The sequence below is a fragment of the Amblyomma americanum genome, chromosome 11, assembly GCF_052857255.1.
Source record: "Amblyomma americanum isolate KBUSLIRL-KWMA chromosome 11, ASM5285725v1, whole genome shotgun sequence".
Classification (NCBI taxonomy): Eukaryota; Metazoa; Arthropoda; class Arachnida; order Ixodida; family Ixodidae; genus Amblyomma; species Amblyomma americanum.
The window spans coordinates 52,340,211-52,364,509 of record NC_135507.1 but is presented as its reverse complement, the minus strand read 5'-3'; the positions used below and the strand labels follow the sequence as shown (position 1 = coordinate 52,364,509).

The 24,299-nt window shown below is 47.2% G+C and overlaps 1 protein-coding gene across 5 annotated transcripts; it reads left to right on the top strand.

Annotated features, from left to right (window-relative positions):
- Nucleotides 1-118: 118 nt before the first annotated feature.
- LOC144111160 (BTB/POZ domain-containing protein 6-like) lies at nt 119-23,301 on the top strand. 5 transcript variants are annotated; one of them, XM_077644320.1, is made up of 5 exons: nt 119-275; nt 10,517-10,681; nt 12,661-12,749; nt 13,991-14,208; nt 22,515-23,301. In XM_077644320.1, exons 2-5 carry the CDS (start codon nt 10,558-10,560, stop codon nt 23,206-23,208), a joined length of 1,125 nt encoding a protein of 374 aa, XP_077500446.1. In that variant the 5' UTR covers nt 119-275; nt 10,517-10,557; the 3' UTR covers nt 23,209-23,301. The 5 variants fall into 5 exon arrangements, with proteins under 5 accessions (XP_077500446.1, XP_077500448.1, XP_077500445.1 ...); XM_077644322.1 differs by having other exon boundaries at nt 120-275; nt 12,689-12,749; XM_077644319.1 differs by having other exon boundaries at nt 120-275; nt 12,679-12,749.
- Nucleotides 23,302-24,299: the final 998 nt, after the last annotated feature.

Genomic DNA, 24,299 nt, shown 5'->3' with positions numbered 1-24,299 from the left:
GCTCTACCTAATTGTACAAAACAAGTTCCTGCGAATCTAACGGTGTGGTGGTTAACGCCACAACCGAAAGAAAAGTAAGCGGTATCGACATCAGTAGAATGGACGAAGTCGCCGGTGGCCAATCCGATAGCCAAATCCGATAGAAGCGCGTGTTGTTGACATAGGTCGAGTCTCGTTTATCGCGTTGACGCGCTTTTCCTTATCTTAAAGGAAGGCACCGGTGAAGGGAACTCTTGTGCACGAGGTCCTGACGGTCCTGACGCTGTCAGCAACTGGTAAGAGTTTAGTGCCTTTTACCGGAGTTATATTAGATGCTCCGCTATCTTTCGAAAGCGTTCGTCCCCGGCAACTCGCACTAAGAACACGGAAAACTACCTTCCATAATGGCGCTCCAAAATACCCGTGGGCGCTAGGTTTGTTGTTGTAAAAGGCATAAACAGCGGATTTCAGCCGAAGCTTTCCTTTACAAACGATATACAGCGCTAAACAAAAACGGAAACGCGAGAGTGCAGACGAACGGAACGCCGCGGGCATTTCGTTTGTCTACTAACTTCCTTGTATTTTTGCCGTGTTCTGTTGTTTGGATTGTTTAGAAATAGAAATGGATTATCAAATAGTTCAAGACTTCTTTATCCTTCTTGTATTTTGTTCGCCGTTGTATTGCGTAGCGAGCTTTCACGCAGGCTTGTTTAGCGTGTGCTAACTTGCAAGTTAACAGTTGCATTTATGCAAAGGCTTTCTTCATGGCACGCTTTCAACTAGAGTTGTCGCCGCGGCTGGAGGGTTTTCTTGCCAGAAACCAACAAGGATATTCTGAAGTTAGTTGACCGCAAAGAATGCTGTTTCCCTAAGCAAACCAACTCGCTCAAAAGCTGGCCCCAAAATGTGGCAACAAACTTAGGAAGCCTAGAAAGCCCCCCCCCCCCCCCCCCCCCTAAAAAAAGAGAACGTGCTTTTTTGTTTTTGTTTATATATATATACACACACTTTCAGGAATCAAGCCATAAACGAAATTTTCACGTCTTATTGCAAATGCAGGCATTGGAATGCTTTATAGTAAGATGGTTTTATGTATTTTTATGTATAGACGCTTTACAGCGCCGTATCATGGGGGCTGCCATCTTTGGTCACGTGAGCACGCCGCCATTGCACGCCTCCTGACTGCTCCGAGCGCGCCTCGTCGCGACGGCTGCCGCGTCTGATGGTTCGGTTCCAACAGGCTGTGTTTCGGCTGATACGGTTGTAAAATAGTGGGAAGGAGACAGTATGGTTTGGCCAAAGATTCGAAGGACACGTGAGAACTCTAATTTGATCTCTTGTGGCCTTGAAAACGGTGTCCGGTTTCATAGCCAGCCAATGGATGGATTTCCTGATACTTGTCTTTGCGTCCGCAGAAGGCTTTGCTGAATGTTTTTTTTTATTGTTATTATCTTAAACGGCAAGGTTTAATGCTTCTGCGGCAGCGCAGGTCGTTGTAGTATTCTGTGCATGCACGCAGACACCGCTCTAAAACGCTCGCATGCACATCGTACGCATTTGTTTACAACCTGTTAACGGTGCTTAGGAAACCGAAAATATTTTCTATTGGTTTGTTAAGCACACAAAGGTGACAAAAATAAATAGACACACAAATGTTAACTACCATGTATAGCAGTGCCATTCATCAAGCAGCCTTCACAATCTGGCGCGCAATCGTTTCGAAGGATTATGCGATATAATTGTTATAACGCGCACAGCAACGCATTCACACTACACGAAGTTCATAATTATGTCAGTCTCACATATGAAATTGCGGTACGCTCCACTCTCGATATGCGGACATGAAAATGCTCGAGGTCTCGTTGGTGGTAAGTAATCAGCTTCTCTCTGAGCGCTGGCCTGCGGGGTAACATTTAGTGGCTGTCTCGCATGGACCGCGAGGAAGTGGCAATCATCCAGCCCAGCAGCCGTAACGCAAATGCTGTATTCCGAATCTGGTCCACGAAAAGCGCTCTACTTGGAGCGAAGTTCAAGAGTAGCACCAAGACGGCATACAATACACGGACGGTAAGCGTTGTCCGTTCGTACGGCTGTGCAGCGCACGATCTACAGTAGCGGCATGTAGGAGCATAAGTCGTCCTTCTTTTCCGTACCTGATCTGGCCTCCGGCGCTGCTGTTACTACAATTGCCGAACACCTTAACTTACGAGCAATGGGGCCTCACTACACACGTAGGCGCAACTGCACAGCAACTGAAAGCACGAAGTGACGGTTTCGGTGGCGGAACACTTTGATCATGAAGCAATGTTGCGCACTTACCCTCGCAGATTTTCCAAGATCGTAACCTTTCTTTCTATATTGGCCATCTAGCACTGGCGGACGTGTTTGTCGCGTTCGCCCGTTCAGAAATGATGCATGGCAAACGGGCGCGAACAGGGGCAGTACTTCCTTGTGCAGTTCGGTTCCGTGAGGCTCGCAAACGATCGCATCCTGCACCTTTAACTCTCTGTCGCAATTCTTGCAATCCACAATAAAGCACGTATTTCCTCTGCCTTTCCCCATCTTCGCAGAAAGAACACTTCGGCAGCCACCCGCGATATTTCCATTACTGCATTGAGGCGTACACTCCGGCGACTTACGAGGTGCGTAATGGCGCCGTGTTCCGAGCGCGTCTGTGGCGCCATCTGGTCTCAAACGGAAGAACTGCGCGCTGTAAACGGTCTATAGACGGAAAGTGAAATCCACTGCAGTGCTTGCAGGATGCAGAACGCCAAATACAGACGTATACATGCAATGTAGAAACCATTAGAAACCTCCATAGCATTGTGTACAAAGAATCACAAAAGTGATTAGCGGCTCCGTAAAACATTGACACATGCAGTGTTTGTCAAAAATACACAGCCCACCGGGCTTGCTTCGGAGCTTTGTTGTGTTACCCGTTTTGCATTGTCAGAGGAACTCATCCTCACTCCTCCAAAGCTGAGGATGTCAAATGTGTGAAGGAGGCCCACTACTCTGCTCAGAAGCAAATCCTGTGGGCTGTATATTTTTGACAAAAGGCTTCGTATCTTTTGCACATTTTTCAAGATTATTTACGGTGGACTACTGAGAGAGGGGTCCACAGGTCCCATAAGCAACATCTGTAAATGTGGTCAAGGCACGTGAAGTGTTTGCAGCCTGTCAGCACATAAATTGAGAGTGTCAGCTTGATGTACACATTTGTGGACACAGTGCTTGATGAGCATAGCAATTTAAAATCCTAATGCGTTATTTTATTTTGAGGTGGAAATTGGCAAGATTTTCATGCTGGGCAGCATTGCTTGACAGGCTTTGGTGACGAGTTCATTGGGACATACAATGCGACTTTTTAAAATCTTTGCACCTTGGATGCATGTGGATGTAGCTGCCTTCACTGTGTATGTTTTGGGCTCGGCGGACCCACGATAACGAGATAATGGTTATCGTTATGTGACTAATTACCCAAATTTGTTAATTATTCACTTTATGCTGCATGTTGCAGTTGCAATTTTGAAGACTTGTAATGATTCAGGAGTAATGCAATTAGAAGGCTCGCTGAAGTGCCATAGGCCTTGAGATATTCCACGATATTATGAAGTTTCTCAGTTCCCAATGCTGCCCCCATTGAAGTGTGTATATTTGTGAACTCCATGTAACGTAGGTGTAGCGGCGGTTCATCTTAATAAATGAAATCGCTAGGCTCTCTATTTATTAGCAGTAGTGGGATACAGCTCAAGGTTGAAGTAGCAAACCACTTCAAGGGAGGCCTGGTGTCAACCGTTTGTCAGGATGGCGCAGTTAATCTGTAAGTACAACATCGTGGTGAATGGCAGGAGACTGTGAAATAGGATTAACTGCTATGTCATGACAATCAGTTGACACCATTGGCTGGAGGGCCTCCTTTGAGGGGTGTTTGCTGCTTTGTTCGTGAGTTTTATCTGGCAATAGTGCTGTGTTCCTTGAAATCTGGCTGAACCACACTAAAGTTTCATGACGATAAAACGCTAGCCGGCATGAGAGGAGCGTCTACGATCACGAGTGAATGCAGTTGATGCATTGCACTGTACTTTGGCGCCTTTCCGTGGCAAACACAGTAGTTGTCGCAGCTTTTGATTTTGCAGTGTTGCACCAAGTGGCACTACAATTCATTTTCAAATAAATGCCCTTACGTTCAAAGGCACTGACAAACAACAGGACAGGACTTAGTAATAGAAATGACAACAGGCTTCCATTTCACTTTATTATGCTGACTGGACTCTACTTTTTATGGTGGCTCCGCACGGCCAGTTTCCGCATTGATTCGGATGCAAGATCTGTGTGGCTTTATTTTGAAGAGAGTATCTCCCGGTTTGTTGAAGAACAGAAAACACTAATGTATGTGCTGCAGTGGCTGTCTGGAGTAGATGTAGCATTACAAACAAAGCTGATGAGCTTTGAACACTAATTGTTATGGCTAAGCCGTCAGTTATTCTCGGTGCCTTATCTGTTTACGGTTTATGGGGGTTTATCGTCTCAAAGCCACTCAGGCTATGAGTGACGCCGTAGTGAAGGGCTCCGGAAATTTCGTCCACGTGGGGTTCTTTAGCGTGCACTGACATCGCACAGCACACGGGCCTCTAGAATTTCGCCTCCATCGAAATTCGTCTGCCGCTCCATCTAAATTCGTCCGCCGCTGCCGGGATTGAACCCGCATCTTTCGGGTCAGCAGACGAGCGCCATAACCATTGAGCCACTGCAGAGGCACTATCGGTACCTTATCATGGTTAGCTAATGAATGAAGTCGCCAATGGCGAGGTATTCTCAGCCCACCTTAAATGTTAAAGGACAGAAACTTGCTTGGAGGTGTATTCACTCCTGGGGATACTAGGATTTCTTCTTAACAGATAAATGCTGATGCCAGCCAGTGTGAAGCTGTATGATGTAGACTGATGCTTAACAACAAAATTTTAACTCTGTGTTCTTTCTACCACCCACCTGATTCATCCGTCGATGTGCTGACACAGCTGACAGTGACAGTTGATGCAATGCAAAACGGACTTCATTGTGATTGGAAGGGATTTCAATCTGTTTGGTATCGATTGGAGTTATCAACCGCATTTTCTTTCTACTACGGGCCGTTCCAGCCGAAAATTGGTCAACTTGGTTGAGTTTTTTGCGTTGTGTCAAACTTTTTTGGAGCCGACACGTGGAAGTCATATTTTAGATTTGTTTTTCACTCATCAACCTGAATTCGTCCGCTCCACTCATGTGCTACCTAGAAGTGATCACAATGCAGTGCTTTGTGAAATGAAAGTTGAACTTTTGACAAGCGTCAGAACTGTAAGCAGACAAGTATACAACTACAAGAAAGCACTTGTGAGTTAGATAAATGAGGAGGTGAGCGAGTGAAAACCTAGTGGTTTTTGAAACGTGTGCCGAGAGCACTGGAGAAATTGAACTTTAGTCTTTATTTAAGGAAAAGACGTGTGAACAGCGAGAACACTTTGTTCCATCATGGATATTAATGAAAAGGAGAAGTAAATGTAAGCCTTAGTTTACTTGGGAACTCATAGTCTTGTGTACAAAAGGCAACGAGTATATGGCACATCTAACCGAAAACAGATGACAGAAAAATTAGCTGAAGCGGTATAGAAATCACAGGCAAAATGAAAGTGCCTTTGGTAGTAGCGAAACATTCATTCAGCATTTCAGTGGAGTCGAGGTTAAAAGGTGATCCAAAGGAATTCTGGAAGCATGTAGATAGAGCGAAATGGAAAAGACAGTAGCTACACCACGTTTTGTGTCTGGCATTAGTTTTGTTGATAACGTTGCCGAAAAAGCTCTACTCTTTAATGATTGTAAGTCCTGTTTTTAACTGTGGAATGCTACAGGATGTATGAATAGCTTGGACTTCCAGACAGAGGTCAGTGCTATGGAAGACGTCATCTGCACCAATAGTATACATTGTCTTTGTTGCAGAATCTGAATGTTGCCAAGGCTTGGTGTACTGATGACTTGCCAAACAATTTGTTTAGGCTGTAGGATTGTGATACGCGATAAATGCCTTTTCCCTGCTTATTGGCAGCTGACCATTCAAACTGCGGACACCACCCATGATTGCGTGCACTATGGAGCGAACGCCGATCACGGCGGGCGGTACTCTGTGGGAACAAAGCAACGACACTGGCTGACACCAAAAGGCATTTATTGCCACTAGTACTGCTGGTGAATCGTAACCCGATTCACCAGCAGGGTTATGAGAGAAAGTTCACCTAGTCTAGGGCAGGGGAGGAACTCCGAAGCCGGACGGGACGGGCTTGCGGGAAGCGTTCCCGCAAGGCCTTGTTTCGTTGGCAGAGAGCGCAGCGCTGTACCGAAACGTCCGCCTGCGACGAGATTCTGTGGCCCAAGAGGATCAACCTGTTTAGTACTTTTCCCTGCACCCGCAACAGTTAGGCCATCTGTTGGTGTTAGTGTTCAAGTATGCACCAGCTAGCCCAAAAAGAGGTGTTTATGAAGTGTTAGCGTTGCTGTGAAGCAGGCGCCCTCCCTCGATAGGATAATTAGGGAGAAAGGGACACTGTGGAGAAATAAACCTCAGGGGTGGAGCAGGGGCGAGTCCGACCCACGCAAGTGACCCACTGAGACTCGTCTGCACGTCCTCATGCGCTTGAGGCAGGTCCTGCAGTGGAGACCGCGCCGATGGCGTCCCCGCAGGCTTCCACGGTGTTCTGTAGGGCAGCGTAAAGGTTTCCGTGGGGTAGACGTGTGTGGCCCTCATACTTCGCGTCTGCAGGCCATGCGAAGCGAGGTCCGGTTGTGAACTGCGCCGGCACTCCATAGAGGCAGTGGCGCTCGGTGTAGCAGGTAAGCTGAGCCGCATGCTGCACCCGTAATCTTTGGTCCATGGGAGTGGACCACATGTCCGCTGGGTTCGTGTTGAGAAGGGTGGCTGAGAACTGCATGCCAGGTTTCTGCAATAGTCGCGCGCAAGTTGGCATGCTTGCGCCTTCTCGCGAATGTGACAGCAGCCAGAGGTGACTGCTGACTGGCCTCACCACGGCTTCCTCGGATGGATGCACCGAACAGGATACAGGCAGTTTAATTGCAGCAGGGCACAGCGAGACTACGGTGCGCAGGACAGTAAGCCTGGATGGCTACCCTGCATCTGCGATTGCCAAAATTCTCTCGAAAGGCAATGGCATCTGCATGCACAGGCTTCGTGACACTATGCTGAACTTGCTAGTGAAACATGTCACGCGGCTGCACAAATGCATAGTTCGAATGAAGCCCTTTCTTGAGTTGAACGAGTCTGCTCAGTTCATGTGAGGCTACAAAAACGATTCGGCAGCAATGTGCCCCCCCCCCCCCCCCCCCCCTGAACAACTCGGTCCGGCTGGTTGTCTCATCTGATGTGGTGCAGGCAGCTCCGAAAAGCCTTAGGCCTGACTGCCGCTCTCAGAATGACCGCCATCGAAAACAAAGACACGAAAAGGGTTGCATGCAGCCTCAAGGAGACATCAGCTCAGTGGGATAGTCCTATCTTGCTCACTGCCTGAAGCAGCTTCAGAGCAGTTGGCACCCACCATATCGTGTAGTGTCAGATTACCCGTGGTGCCGAGCTGCAATACCAGCAAGCTTGTTGTGGCAGCCATGGTCCCAGGCCACCCGACCCTTGGAGCCACGACCCCCGGAGTTGAAACGGACAGCAGAGAAAGTACTTGCAGGAAAGCTCCATTGGGCCACTGACGCAGCTTCCGTACTCACTCGCTTCGGGCTGGCAACTCCGCGGGCGTTAAGCCTCGCTGTCCATCGATGCGGACCACATGGTTCGTGCTTCACAGAAAAACAAAGTGTGGTAGCCAGGCATGTTGCAACGTTCAAACATGCAGCAGTATTATCAGTTTCGCACTGATAAAGAATGCCGCGCAGGTCCTAGCGAATAGAATTCACGCTAGGCCTAGCACTCGTCAAGTACGGATAAAGTGTTTGTTGAACCGAACAGACAATCATCCAATGCTCCATGAGCAGGCCGCAAGTTGGGCACTAGATGTGGGGTTGAAATAGGAGGGTAAATGCGTTTTCCCCGCATATTCGCATCACCGATCCCATCCTTGCGCACGCTGGCGAGCGCACACCAACAACGGCGAGACATGTTTTGTGGGCACCGAAGAATGACCCTGGCTGACACCAAAAATCATTTACTTAACAAAGTTGCATCATTTGCGACTTGCGGCTGCCTTTGCATATGCCTTATTTTTTGATCGCTTTCGTTTCACAGTTCCACAGCTGACGTCACGTTTCGCGTGACGTAACGTGCGACATGATGGCATGAGTTTCGCTGCACAGCGCCGCCGACGGGACGACACAGCCTTTTTGCTGAACGGGGCCTTAACGCGGTCGCGTTAAAAGGCATTATTGCTGCTACGACGGAAACCATTCGAGATCCCTCCTGGGTTCACTTCGCCTAGGTTCTGCCAGAGTCCTGTCGTAACCGAGCGCGGAGTGCAGCGAAGGGCAAAAGACGGCGACAGCGAAGAGAGCACGAGGAGGAAAGCTGAGGAGGAAGGTATGGGAGCAGTGTGAAAGCAGGTTGTGCGGCGGCGACCTGCAGCACCAAACAGCGTGCGATGTAGTCTGCTCGCCGATGACATCATCGGTAAGGTAATGCATCTTTCGCCAGAGATGGCGCCAGAGTAGCGTGTGCTGTAAGCGTGCTGGTCGTTCGCCCTAGGCGAGGCTCACTGGCAGCAGAACACTATGCGCGCTGACGAAGTTGAAACCCAGAGCCGCCTCCGTTTGGCACTGCGTGTTTTGTATGTGGTTGCCTATGGTTCGAGTACCTCAGCAGCTGCGCTCAAAAATTGCATTACCTAGAAGCATAATTGTCTGCTAATTTTTTCTTGTGTTGAAGCCATGTATACAGCTTACTTCGCTTGAGAGTCGCAGCAGAGTCGCTGCACAAGCAGGGCTAGATCTAGATGCAACTGTGCCTTGGAAAGACGCATTTAAACACGAAAGTGCATCACACCGAAGCGGGTGGGGTGTTGGGAGCCCCGAGGAAGCTGTAAAATATAGCATTTTTGGCAAATCAGGCAAATCAGCCTGGAAGTTTTCTAAAGCGTGAGCTGGCGAAGCTGTTGGGATACCAGGCATGTTGCAACGTTCAAACATGCAGCAGTATTATCAGTTTCGCACTGATAAAGAATGCTGCGCAGGTCCTAGCGAATAGAATTCACACTAGGCCTAGCACTCGTCAAGTACGGATAAAGAGTGTTTGTTGAACCGAACAGACAATCATCCAATGCTCCATGAGCAGGCCACAAGTTGGGCACTAGATGTGGGGTTGAAATAGGAGGGTAAATGTGTTTTCCCCGCATATTCGCATCACCGATCCCATCCTTGCGCACGCTGGCGAGCGCACACCAACAACGGCGAGACATGTTTTGTGGGCACCAAAGAATGACCCTGGCTGACACCAAAAATCATTTACTTAACAAAGTTGCATCATTTGCGACTTGCGGCTGCCTTTGCATATGCCTTATTTTTTGATCGCTTTCGTTTCACAGTTCCACAGCTGACGTCACGTTTCACGTGACGTAACGTGCGACATGATGGCATGAGTTTCGCTGCACAGCGCCGCCGACGGGACGACACAGCCTTTTTGCTGAACGGGGCCTTAACGCGGTCGCGTTAAAAGGCATTATTGCTGCTACGACGGAAACCATTCGAGATCCCTCCTGGGTTCACTTCGCCTAGGTTCTGCCAGAGTCCTGTTGTAACCGAGCGCGGAGTGCAGCGAAGGGCAAAAGACGGCGACAGCGAAGAGAGCACGAGGAGGAAAGCTGAGGAGGAAGGTACGGGAGCAGTGTGAAAGCAGGTTGTGCGGCTGCGACCTGCAGCACCAAACAGCGTGCGATGTAGTCTGCTCGCCGATGACATCATCGGTAAGGTAATGCATCTTTCGCCAGAGATGGCGCCAGAGTAGCGTGTGCTGTAAGCGTGCTGGTCGTTCGCCCTAGGCGAGGCTCACTGGCAGCAGAACACTATGCGCGCTGACGAAGTTGAAACCCAGAGCCGCCTCCGTTTGGCACTGCGTGTTTTGTATGTGGTTGCCTATGGTTCGAGTACCTCAGCAGCTGCGCTCAAAAATTGCATTACCTAGAAGCATAATTGTCTGCTAATTTTTTCTTGTGTTGAAGCCATGTATACAGCTTACTTCGCTTGAGAGTCGCAGCAGAGTCGCTGCACAAGCAGGGCTAGATCTAGATGCAACTGTGCCTTGGAAAGACGCATTTAAACACAAAAGTGCGTCACACCGAAGCGGGTGGGGTGTTGGGAGCCCCGAGGAAGCTGTAAAATATAGCATTTTTGGCAAATCAGGCAAATCAGCCTGGAAGTTTTCTAAAGCGTGAGCTGGCGAAGCTGTTGGGATACCAGAAATTGCTGTGGCCGGAAGGGGAAGGAGTCAAGCCGCATGTCAGATTGTAGCAGGTGAGATGATGCAATTTAATATTTTGCGTTCACACCTTATGTGCAGGGCAATCAAAGTCGGCAGCCAAGTACTGGTGCAAGAGTTGAATGCCTCAGGAACGCTTACTCCTTCATTTGCGGCGTCTTTCTTCTGAGATGCCACCTACTGAGGACAGTGGCCGTTCTGTCGTGCCCGCATATGTACCTCCGAGCTTTCGATTTGTGCCCTCAGGTAAGACGAACCAGGCTTGGAACGGGGGCTCGTTTTTTTCCAGGCTGTCACAACAGGTATCTTTTGGCCAGGTGCCATCTCTTCCTGAAGCAGCCTGTTCTCCTGCTTTCAGGTTTCAAATGATAAATTTCTCTGCAAGAGGAAAACAAAAAGTGTATGATAAACTAATGAAGCTAGAGGCATTAAAGACAAGTTGTCACAGGGACCTGCCATGAGGTCGATTCATGCAGTAGATGAAATCATGAGTATAGCTGAACCTTCATGTGGGCATGATGGCTCACGCTGATGAAATTTTTTTGGTTGCTTACATTATGTCCTGTGCATCATGTGGCTTGATGTTACCAGTTTGGGGCTTTTGAAGTGGGACAGGGCATACAGAACAAGGCTGGTGGCTTTTAAATGACCCTTGAAACACCTGCTCCTAGGAGCAAGAAAAGCGAAAGACTGATAAATATTTAATCACCCGTCATCCTTCTGCAAAATTTTTAGACCTAGCTTATCTACCTCCGGCGATATCGGCAGTTAAGGACGATAGTGATTAACAACGACCCTGCTCCTAAACCCTTTGAACTCGGACACCGAACAAGCCAGAAAAAAAAAAAAATCTAGCTTAGAGGGCGGGACCCACGCTCTATGTGCAAGAGCGTTGCCTGGCTCGGTTTACTTTTTTTCTGGCCACTCGCTCCCCTGTCATGGCACGAGCCTGGAAGGGAGTGACACGCTGCCGTCTCAAGCAGGTTGTGCCCACCTCTCCTGTGCCTGCTTTGTCTACGGACTTGAACGTCTTGCTGGGCAAGTTGGTAACTGTACATCTTTTTGGTTACGTCCAGTCTTTCTATCTTGTGTTGTGTCTGTTTTCGCGCCTGTAACCAAAAAGTTGTCTACGGACGTTGTTGCGGTTTTTGGCAAGCCAGTGAACTGCCCCTCACGATGCCACATGGTAGGGTTTGCACGAAGGATCGTCACTAGACGTCGGCGCCAGGCACGGGGATTAGAACTTGCAGAATTTATTTGTAAATTTTTGGTGTGCTTTTGAGGACTTTTATATGAGCGCTTAGTGGCCTTTACTCTACATAGTACAAACTACTACTACTACTACTTTAATCTACTTGCAAACTGTTTCATGGGCCCTTTAAGGAAACTGCACTGGTAGGCTAGCAGTAGGCTAGCAGGTTTTTCAGCTTGTGCCCAGTGCAGGCATGATGGAAGAGTGAAAGAAGGCAACTGCTTTCTTCTTAAATGTTTGTTAACCATGCTCCTGCCTGGGCGAAGCGGTGGAGCACCCTTGCTTCCACTGCTGCTGTATGACCCGTCGGGCATTTCACAACCTGCAGTGTCAGTGGTTGTGTGCGGCAGCATTTATTGTCGTACACAAAATGCATTGAGCTAATCTAATCGGAGCCACACAGAGTGGTATCATGTGCAGTTGCTCATACTCTTAAGCGGCTATGTCATGAGTGTAATCTGAGCTGTGCATGCTTTCTGCATTCACAAAGTGAATGGCTCTTTTATTAGGTCAACAGCCTTAACTTTTGATGCAGAACTTTATATTTCTGAATGCTGTATTACTTAGCATGTCACTACCACTTCACTGAGATGGCTTGCGTGATGCGTGCATTTGTACTTCTTTATACCGATTGGCTGGGCTTCACTGAAACCTCTATTTGTGGCTTTGCACTTGTGGTGTCCTTGTCTTTCATCCACATCGATTGTGCATTTGTCGTTGTTATGTCAGTTTGCCCAATTTACTGCTTTTCTTATTGGACAATATTCTTGCTCAGAGTGACTTAATTCCAAGGACTCCCCTCCTTCTTTTTTGTCATGTTAAGTGGGGTAGGAACAGTTTGTGTTTAGATGAATGGAGTGCACACTGATTACTCAGATGCTCATTGGTCTAGGAATAGCACGCAGCCTATTTGTGGAGCTATGCTAGAATTCCAAGTTTTTCAATCTTCTTCCTCTCTCATTTTTTAACCCAGCGTCTGGTGATCACAAAGTGCCTTTCAGATTTAGTGCGCCACCTGCCGAGAGCGCCACTCCACCAAAGCCACCTGCTATGCCACAGCTGGTAAGCAAATGCACTCTAAAGTCTTCGTGTACCGTGTGTTACTTCAGGAGATTACCGTAGACATTGTGTTTGGTGCAGTCACCTGCAGGGTTGGAGAGTTGTGTCCTGAAGCGGGAGAAGTCTTCATGAGGACTAGAGCGTAATTGGATTATACAATGGTTGTCATTGCAGCGGGAATAGAATAGAGGTAGAATTGAGCGTATTTTACTTGCGGATGAAAACATTGGTCTACTTTTCTATATTGGTCTTTCAGTGGTTTGTTTTTATGGTCAGTCAGAAGTTTTAACTCCTGTCACACGAACCATGCATGCACGGGTATAAAATGCATTTCTTTGCTGAGGAGACCTCAGTATGCGGTCTCTGTGGAAATTTTTACAGTGAAGAAACGGGTAGCAGAGAAAGAATCGTCAAAGTTCGTCAAAATAAATACTTGAGTCCACAAAATGAATAGCTGCCTTGTCAAAGATTGTACTCTTGTTGCTTACAAAAAGGCATGTGGTGTCTTTTTTTTTTCATAGGTGTACCCTCGGGGCTTGCGTGTTGTAGTTCACATTGATGAAAGTCTTATTTGTGTTTTGTGTTGAAACTCAAAAGAAAAGTTCCATGAACATTGACACACATTCTTCTGTTTCCTGCATGTAACACATGTTGAGAGACTTACACCCCAGAATTATCTAGGAAAGCTGGTATGAAGCAGTATAAGGAGATGCGTCAATGTTGGCTGGGATTTTGGCATCAGGATGGCAACTTTCCCATGTATACCGTTTGAAGTTGCCAAGATTTTTAGTCAGTCATGTGGACTAATTACTTGAATAATAAATAAAAATGCTGTCATATCTGTGAGCGAAATGCCAGTGACACTTCAGTCATTATTCTCGCATTTTTCTTTGGACTTTAGTTTTTTTTGTGCAAGAATGCTTGTATGAGCTAGTTAGCACACTCTGTATATGACACTGCTTTACCTGCCATGCTTGAATATGTACTTTTATATTGGGGTATGCATTGTGTAGTCACTCCTTTTCATTTAGTTGACAGGGTAAGCTCAAGGGTAGCAAAATAGGAGCTGACTCTTGTGTTTTAGTGACGGAATTAATGCATCAGGTGGGAGGTGGATTGCTTTACCCTCATCTATCACAGCCCTGTCAGTTGCTGCAGCCTCACTTATCCTGTTTCTCTCCTCTGTTGTAAAGGTTGCTAACAACGAAAATGCACTTTTTCATTCCACGCAACTGAAACTGCAGATCAACCTGGAGAAGTACCTGGATAGTACCGTCTTTTCGGATGTGGAATTTGTGGTTCAGTCCGAGAAGTATTCGGTGTCGAGGAGCATCAGAGCTCACAAGCAGTTTCTGGCCATGAGGAACGAAGTTTTTGGCACAATGTTCTTCGGCAGCCTGCCTGAAAAGGACAAGGTTCACATCACAGACCTGCATCCGAGGGGCTTTTATGGATTACTCAAGTGAGTATCTGTGTTTACAAATCAGTGCAATAATTTCTTTGGATGTAAATAGGATGTGGGCTGAAGTAAGGTTTCTCGATGCCAGTATTGCCATCCAGGGGGCTTATGGTGTTCAGTTTTCTATCATGAGTCATAATTTTAGGTCAAGGTCGCAATGATTGCATGAGCTTTGGCTGTGGTCATAATAATAAATTCTAAATTCCTACCTGGAATACAACTTCGAATGTGTGGCAGCAGTAGTGGATTGTCTCTTGTCCCAAGGAGCTGAAAATCCTGCTTTCCAGAGCGATATTGCAATGGAATAATATTTAGTCTCTGCCCCAAAATGGCATAAGTGTCTTAAAGGGAAGCTGAAACGGTTTTCAAATTGCATGAAACGCTGTGGTTGGGAAGAAGGGGCTTTGAAAATCGTGTGTAAATTTTTTCTCGATTCTGTTCGCAAAATGAGCCGCAATCCCTTGTTAAAAACCCGCCGCCGACACCCCCTCTTTGCTTCCGGAAGCACCGAATGGGGGGACGGAACTGGCGGAAGTGATGCCATTCACGGGTAGTCTGCCGGACGTCCTGCTTTGCTTGCTACTTTTCGGCCTGCGCTTTGGTGAACGACGGATCCATAATTTGCAAAACGCAGTTCTCAAGCCAGCTGAAGCAACGCGCTACGCAGCAAGACAGTCGGTGCTGGCCGGAGATCCCCGTAGATGACGTCACGACGATCCCGGCCGTTCGTGGCGTTAGCTCGGCGCCCCGAGACGCTGGTGCCCGTTTTCTTCCAAAAAACAGCTTTTTGCTTTCATTTCCGCCCTTTTCGAATGCGATATTCTTTTTCAGCGGACTAAAAACTATAAAATGCCGCATGGAACTCAATTTTCTCGGAAAAGTGCTTCAGCTTCCCTTTAATGTTGGATGGTGATAGTGGATATTAAGACAGTCCAATTTGAAGTGCCTAGCAGCCACAGCTTAAAACTAACAGCATGCCTGCTCTCTACAATGACCTGATTGTTTTTCCCAGCCTGACATATTGAACTTGAGGTCTGAGCAGCGTTTGTGCTAAGCCGCATTGAGCTGGTGCTGGCATCATTGATATAAGGAATACCAGAGGATAGTCTGGTATGGATAAAAGGGGCAGTACATACACAGGTGTCACGAGGATTGGCTTTGAATGCTTTTGTGGCTTTCTTGAAGCAAGAAATTTTTAAGGGGTGGAGGTAACATTATTTACTAATGCATAAATTAAAGCTTGTGGCTGTGATATTTGGCTGAGCCATTTTGATTTCAGTGCCTGCCATGCAGATTCAGTAAAATTATCACTGACGTTTTGTATTCATGTAACCTTATGATCATTGAAAATTGTTAATCAAATTGTGTTTCATGTTTGAGTAGGTATGGAATTACAATTTCCAGAAACAGCCGCTTAGTCTGTAAAGCTAAGGGCTGTCGTAGCATGTACTTTGTTTTCACTAAAGGCACTTGAGGTTTGTGCAGCTGCTGATGCAAATTACGATATGTTGCTGATATGTTGACGCCCTATGGTCGAAAAGAAGTTTGGCTCTGAATATAGGTAGACACACCCTCACTCTGCGGCCCTAGCTTGCCAGTAAAGTTTTCAGAAGACCGAGTCGGCCACGAGGCATCTGTTACGACTTGTCATTGCTTGTGAGAAGGATGCAGTCGCTGTCATCGGCATCTTGACATCTTGTGGGCCGCTGCTGCTGCTTGTCGTCAGAAGCGGTGCCGAGATACCGCTCATGGAAAACGTCGCACAGATCATGTCGGTTGGCAGCCGGTGCTCCTGTCATAGGCACACAGCGTATTGGCGCACTGCAAGTTCGCCGAGCACGCCATCCCCGCAGGAGCTCTTGGCTCATTGCCAAGGTCAGCGCTGCGAACCGCGCGAAACTGGGGAACAAGCTAAGCAAAGTGAATGCTTAAAAAGAATTCTCAATGACAAAAGTGGGGGGATGGGTTCATTACTCAAGTAAATATGAACTCTTGACCCACGTTATAGGTCATAAGTTGACCCCCCAATTTTAGAAGGTCATTTTTCGAAAAATAAAGTCGACTTATAATCGGCAACATACAGTAGTCTGATCAGCTACGGTAAAATGACAGAAAATGCTGTTGTTATGGTAGTTTTATGGCCCATATTTTAGCTCATGGTGTTGACAGCATCGGACAATGACAGGTTGTCTCATCAAATACTAGCTTTGTTACCAGCATTAGTACAATGCTCAACCTGCCAGTGCACAGAGAAAACAGCCAGGGAAAGGAGCTTCGGTTCTACAGCCCGTGCTGAGTACAAGCGGGTGAACAAAGACTTTCAGTCGTTTAGGACATTCTGCATATAGTAAATCATCCAGTGGAACAGCTCCATGCTTTCAAGAGTGGGATGTGAAAAGTAGCAGCGGCTCCCATGGCCTCTTATGACGTTTGTGTGCTGATGGAATCAAAAGCTGGCTGCCATTTGGGATGTGGACTGTTGGCCTTGTTGGTTGGACATATTGAACAAGTTCTAGTGGACCAAGAAGATAAGGGATGCTGCTAAAGAGGACAGGTCAAGTCTTCTTTTGCTGTGTTGCTTATGTTGGGCTGCAGCTTGTTCAGAATGGCTATTAGTGGCTGTTCAGCGCATGTGCGTCATGTTAAAGAAAGACGGGGGAGCATGCCATGGCATGGCAGTGAATGTTGGCCACTGTCCTAGCACTTCGTTTGTGGGATAAAGTGTGTTGATTGTAAAGAAAATGGGAGCAACCTCAAACAAACTGGGGTTTGTCGTTTTCGAATGCATTACTTCTAAGTATCTTTCCAAGCCACAAAACAGTTGAATATATTCTGCTCTTTGTTGTTTCTTACAAAAATTACATAACATGCAAGCAGTTAAGAGGGCTTACCAGCTGCAAGGCAACTCAGATTTGAACTTTTTCTGTCGATAGATGGCAGCACTTAAGTACCACAAAAAGGAGGGAACTTCTATTACCCCTCCAGGTGTGTAAATTCTACCGCGGCATCTCCTCGACCGCGGCACGAAAGTATTAGTTCTTCCGCGAACAAAAAGTAGGGTTGAGAACTTTCTGTGTATATCCTGCCAAAGCAGGGAGACTGAAGCACAAAAGAATAACCCATCTCAAGGGTTGGTGGTCACAGAATGGACCTTTTTCCAGTAACCCACCACTCAGCTGCCACAAGGAAAAGTGCGTTTTCCGGTTTGGGTCCCCCTAAGCTCCCTCGCATCTTTTCTGCGAACATACATTTACAATGATAGGGTGGGGTATGCAGCCTGTAGTTAGAAGCAATGTTGGTTTAGCCTAGCCAGAACAGATGAGTGTGAGTCATCTTTTGACACACCTTGGGAACACCTCCCCTTCCGCACTTTGGCCAGCTATTTCGTATTCCGCGTATTCCTCCGTCGCCACACGCAGTACAAGCCTGGCAACCGTGTACGAGTGTGGGCGCCGATTCGACGACGCGGCCTCTGTGAAAAGCTTTTTGCGCTCTCATTGTTTGCGCTGCCAGTGTTTATTTTGCATTGTCTTTGCTGCTGTTGACCTTACTTTTTGTTTAAGCAACCGGCCGATGCTCCTTTGACAAAAGAAATGCCGCAAAACTGTTGTACTACTTGTTTGTTCGAGTTCAAAACCATTGGCGCACGGGAAAATCACTTTGTTATGCGAGATGCGATCAGTGTTATCTAGAAGGAATGCACCCAAGCGCAACTATTTCGACATTATTCTGGGTTGTTGTTGTCTTTAGCGCCTTATCTTGAAGGTTCCTTTTCAATGACCACCGAGCACGTTTGTTGCTATCGGCGTCGCTGAATTCTTCAATTTATTTATGGGCGATAGTCACTTCAGTAACTAGATTACTGCTGAAATACTTCGTTTCATGTCTCCTTCACTGCTTATAATTTCGCCACAGAACAAATCAGACTTGGATAAAAGGGTGAGATGTGTGGTTTGCAAAAGCACTGAGATCGTCCTGTTGCTATTCGTGGTGACTTTGAACACGAATTTCGTCATTGTAAAAGCGGCTGCCAACTGTTCTGGACAAAGTTGCTAGTAGTGGTTTATTGTTAAAAATAATAAAAATTGCAATTTAATAGGAGATGCCCACTGTAGCCACGCCAACTGTGCGTGCTCTTTCTGAACACAAAATTGGCAGCGCACCTGAATTGTCATTACGTCAGGCGTTTGAAAGCGAAAATTCCACACCTACTATGGTTTCCAAAAGAGTCTCATTATGAGCTCTGCTTTTTTATGTTCTTTTATATATTTTATATATTACATACTTTTATGTATTATATATGTATTTATATAGCGCCCCATCCGAGCGTTTTTATGATTGAAATGTGCGACTTTTGGAAGCATAGTGCAGGAGGTGCGACTAGGTGTGGCGCATACCAAGGCGTATCTAATTGGAAGAATAAAGACGGTTGGGGAACGCTTGACACATGCGAAACCGTTTCAGAAGCAGAGCTGGATGATTTTGCCAGCCAGGCCATGAACGTTTGACATCACGTTATTTACACCACAGAGATGTCTATTCTGGAGTAGAAGGCTCGGAAAGCCGCGAGCTTTTTTCTGCAGATAAGGTGCAACCATGCTTACCCGTGTACAGTGGACAGTACCTGCACTGATAACACGAACATTGGCAGAGATATGCCTGATCGCGAGGAGAATTGGGGGAAAAGAGCGACGCTCAGCCAAAGATTCGTTAGAGAACCGATGTTTCGATGCCAATCCGACACATTCTGGTTTCACTAGCTTGGAGCTAAAGCTGAACGTTGGCTTCGACCGGTTCTCATGACGTCGCAGTTGCAGTGCAGCATGGGGCTGAGCAGGAAAAGGAAGGAGACGGTCCTTTCTTCCCTTGATGTGGGCTGTTGCACTGGCATACATAGTTGTCTGCGAGTATAGCGTGAAACCGCAGGTGATTGGCAAGTGCATCAGTGAAAGAAGGTTGAAAGCTACGTCATGACAATCAGTCTACGCCATTAGCCCTGTTTACATGAACCCGATAGTGTCCGGTCGATTCGGGGTCGGGTTGAGCATGGTCAATCGAACTCAACCACTGCGTGTTTACATGAACTCGATTTTAGCGATTTGAGACCGGTTTAGCTGTAGCGACACCAAGCATCGAGCAAGCAGTAGCAGCCTCTAAGATTGAGTCACGGCATCGCTGTATCGGGGGTGCGACGGCACACGTGGAAAGCAAGTTCGCGTTTATCCCCTTCCATCTCAATAACCCTACTTTTTGACCCAACAGCGTTTACAAGCACATCGGTTCAGGGTCCAGTTGAGTCACCTATCCCTTGCGGCGGAATTGACTGGACCCGACCTGTCGACTCCCAGCTCGGTGTACGCACCAGTACCGGTTTTCAAACAACCAGGCGTGTGGGTTCATGTAAGCGCCAGCCGCTATCGGCTTGAGGCCCTCCTATGAGGAATATTTGCAGCTTCATTCTTGACTTGGGATCATGCGCACTTGTGCTGGCTGGGCAAGGAACAATGCTGTTCTCCCACACTGTCCTGAATAGGGAGCCCCCATCCTGTGTTTTGGCACTAACAATGCCTTACTGTGTGGCTGCCGGGAAGGGAAAGAGGGGGGGGGGAGACTTTTGGGTGTGGCCTTGCATTCCACTTCCTTTTGGCACCAAGAGCTGGAGCAAAAGAAGAAACACAGAAATCCTTTCCGAATACAGCCCAAGTAAGAAAAAAAGAAAGAGCTAAGGTCTGTCCAAGTTCTGCGTAAAAACCTGCGTGCACGAACACAGACAGCCAAGAGGCTGGCGGTAGAGTGTAGTAGCGACAAAATATTCTGATGCCAGATGGAGCCACATCGCGCTAGTTAAATTTGGCGCGAATTTCAAATCCCTGCGGAAAAAACATACACAACTTTCAGAGCCTGTAAAACGCAAATACTACGCTCGATATGAATGAAAATTGCGGCTTGACAATCAAGAAAGAAAAAGGAAGGAAATGTTGTGGATGAAATTCTGATATTTGGCTTAGTTTTTTCACGAGATGACATGAAAGACCGACATATCTAAAAGTGCAATTTTTCTGGATATTTACCTCTGATTTGTAAAAAAATGAAACTTAAAAAATAATATCTGTCTGCAACATTTCCTCCATTCATTAAAGAAAACGCTGCCACAGACCTCATGAAAATCGAGCCATTTTTAGGCACGCTACAGCTTCTGAAAGTTCCTATGTATTTCCTATGGGCACTGTCACTGGTGAAACCTCTTAAGTCACAGATTTCAAAATAGGGACCACTTTTGGCATGGGAAGGCATATGATTTCCTGTTTTAGCAGTGCTCTGCTTTTGGTAAAATATGAAATGAAATCTAACGTCTGACGAAATCTTGTCTGGTCGGGTAGTAAGTAATTTATTTCAACAGAAAAAAGGAGTCCCCGACCAAAGATTTGTGTCAAAACAAGATGATAGTGGACTTTACCCGTTCCCCCTTGTGCCAGCTTTTGGGCTACCTTCACGACGTCTTCGCGCCGCTAGTTAGGAAAGGGTCCACGTTTATATGAAACTCGCACTAGTTCATCGACAACGTGCATGACGTCTCCCTGGACGACGATGACTTAATGGTGTCCTTCGACGTCAAGTCTCTGTTCACCAGAGTCCCTGTGGATCTCGCGGTGGATGTACGTGGTGCTGCCTTTCAGTAAGACGAGGAGCTCGGCAAAAGAGCACCTTTCGAGGCACTGGATTTGTTGAGACTGTGGAAATTTTGCCTACAAAACACGTATTTCATCTTTCGAGGCACCTTCTACAAACAGGTGCATGGTGCAGCAGTGGGCATGGCCATTTCTGCCACGGCTGCCAACGTGACCTTCGAAGCTATAGAAAACCAAGCTCTGCAGTCTTTCCAACCTTGGCCTAAGGTCTTCCTGTGACATATTGATGATTGCTTTTGCATCATGAAAAAAGATACACTCGCCGCCTTCGCAGAGCACATCAGCAGCAACACAGAGGCCATTACGTTCACTGTCGAGGAGGAGGTTGCCAACCGCCTGCCTTTTTTGGACGTGTCAGTGGAAAGAGATGGCTGCTGCCTTTTGTTTCAAGTCTTCAGGAAGCCCACCCACACCTCAGTCAACTCGGCATGCCACAACGTGCAGTTGTGGCTTTGCTGATTCAATAATAATAATAATTGGTTTTTTGGGGAAAGAAATGGCGCAGTATCTGTCTCATATATCGTTGGACACCTGAACCGCACCATAAGGGAAGGGATAAAGGAGGGAGTGAAAGAAGAAAGGAAGAATAGGTGCCGTAGTGGATGGAGGGCTCCGGAATAATTTCGACCACCTGGGGATCTTTAAGTGCATCTCACAGCACACGGGCGCCTTAGCGTTTTTCCTCCATAAAAACGCAGCCGCCGCGGTCGGGTTCGAACCCGGGAACTCAACGATCGCAAAAAAATCTGCTCAAGACCTGAAGATAGTGCCTCGGACCCGATACAAGTGCACCATGACTTGATGAACTGTGGCTACACTAGGAATTGAACGTTGCTCGGTGCGGTCAGCGGAACAGGTCGGCAGCCAATGCCAAGCACGTGTCGCTATACCTTATGTACTGGGCATAAGCGAAGCACTGGGACGTGTCCTGTGCACGTACAACGTGCACGTTGCCCACGTTCCTGCCCACAAGTTACGGCATGTGCTCGTGAATGTCAGACAAACTGAAGAAAGAAAAATTTCCGATTGTTGTCTACTTAATTTCCTGTGCCAAGTGCGACTATGTTTACATCGCCGAGACCGGGAATTTCGAAAGACACTGAAAGAGCATATGTTGGACAGGAAGAACAAGAAAGTCACCTCAACGCACTTGCAGAGCACACTGTATCGGCAGGTCATGATCTATGCTGGGAAGGAGCTTCTATCATCACCAAAGAAAAGAACTGGTTTTCATGCCAGTATCTCCAGTCCTTGGTGATTCAAACTACCAAGAAAAGACTTAATCGTAACACTGGCAATCTCCCGCCAACCTACGCAAGATGCCTGGGACGATTATTGAAGCGTATTTAGGTGTTGCTCTTCTAGAATAAATTTCAGTGAACAAGGCTTCTGTATGGAAGCCGAAACGTCTTGTTTTGACACAAACATTTCGTCGGCGTCTTCTTTTTTCTGTTGAAATGAATTTGGTAAAATATGTGTATTTATCGTCCACTTCATGCTGTGTTCACTGCCTTTTTGAAGCATAGGCAGACGCATACGTGAAATCAGTCTTCAAGTCGTGTTTTTACGCAAAGACAAGACAGTGTTTTCTTTATTCCTCGCCTGTTCTTTCTTTCACAGATACATCTACTGCGGAGCCTGCCTGCCCGACTCTTTCGAAGAGGCCATTTATATCCGTGAAGCCGCCGACAAGTACCTCGTGCCAGAGCTAGTAACGGTGTGCTCCAAGTACATCGCGGAAAACTTGACTCCTGACCGGGTGTGCCCGCTCATCGACTGCCTGGCGACCACAGACACCGAGAGGATCGACGATGCTGCACTGCGCGTGCTCAGAAGCAATGCCGCCGCGGTGCTCAACTCGGAGTCGTTCGTCGACTCGCACGACACCACCGTGGAGGCTGTCCTGAGCGTTGTTTGCGGAGTGCCTGAGAGCTGCGTCTTCACGGCCATCCGGAGGTGGGCGGAGGAGAGGTGCCGCAGGTCTCTGTCCACCGGCGAAACGCCCGTGGATGTGGATGCCATTCTCCGGCCATTCTTGCCCAAGCTGCGGTTCCTCGCACTGACGCCGCAGGAATACGTCAAAGGACCTGGTTCCTGGAACCTGCTCAAGAGTAACGAAGACTACGCCATACTCAGGAACATCATTGTGCGCGGTTCGGTGCCCCTGCCGTCGTGGGTGTGCACTAATGACACTTCCCGCAGCCAGTTCCGAGAGCTTTTTGCGTCGAAGCCATTTCCAACGACAGGTTCACTGTCGAAGGAGACTGGAACAACAGGCCAGGCTTCAGAAGTGTTTGGGGACAAAAAGCAATGATTGCCCTGGTTTTTCCACACAGGATGAAAGCATTTTTGTGAAACAAGGCTCAATCCAGTGTGCATTAAATGTGTGGTAAAGTTTCCTAATGAATTATGGAGTTCAAACGATGGTTCAAGGTGTGCCTGATGGTCACATTGATGCTTACATCCAAGTTAGATTGGTGCTAGTTTATTTGCACAGGATAAGAGCAGCATTAAGGTAACAAAAGCACTCTTGTTTAGATAGTGTTCAATCCTGACTGATGTGAAGTCAGCATTAAGAATGCTGTCTTCACTGGAGTGTGTATTCCTTCACTGTGTTGTCTTCTGTGTAAAGGCAGTTCAACATTTGGAATTAGGAGTGAACGGATTTATGAGATGGTGTGATTTAAAGTGCGCATGCGCCAAACGCTATTTCATATCAAGCCTTAACAAGCTCTCACATTCTGTACGCTATTACCCGACTTTGGCATATGCGACTGTTGCGTGGCCCTAAGCATCTTTTCCAAAATGGCGGAGCCCTTAAAAGCAGGACCCTCACCTCGGACTGAAATCCTCGTTGTTACTGCCATTTTCAGAACGTTCACTGGGCTTAAATGGCGCACCAGGCTTTCACTTCATCTCATCTCGCCAATAAAAAAAAATGCATATGAGCATTAAATTTGCTTTTATTTTTATCTACTAGTGTGACGATTCTAGTCCTAAAGAGGAGCACACGTTTTTTCGTAAAAATGCTTCCTGTTTTTGTAACCAAATGACGCATCCATTCAGAGCTTATCGTTGTCTCCGTTTTCATGCGCTGAACTAAATGTGCGAATGCGACAAATGGTGTAACGTCCCACAAAATGCTTGCGTTTTAGCGTACGTAAGCGTGCATAGGCTTATGGTACGTAGACTGCGTTGAGCTAGAATCTTCTAGCCATATATGTGTGCGCCGCGAGCATATGGCATGTAGACGACTTCGCACGGAGGAGCACGTTTAACACGCGTTCTTCTGCTTAGAAATGCATCAGGTCCAAAGCTGTCGGAGCTAGCGCTCTTGTTAACGCTGCCTACATCCGCCATCGAAAAATAGTGTGTTCCTTGTGAGCGAAAATACTTTGCCTACAG

Bases quoted from the DNA above. Each gene is read 5' to 3' on its own strand.
- LOC144111160 (XM_077644320.1), top strand. From the start codon at position 10,558: ATGCCTCAGGAACGCTTACTCCTTCATTTGCGGCGTCTTTCTTCTGAG. The intron at 10,682-12,660 runs GTAAGACGAACC...TTTTTAACCCAG, and splicing joins CTTTCGATTTGTGCCCTCAG to CGTCTGGTGATCACAAAGTG. The intron at 12,750-13,990 runs GTAAGCAAATGC...CTGAAACTGCAG, and splicing joins CACCTGCTATGCCACAGCTG to ATCAACCTGGAGAAGTACCT.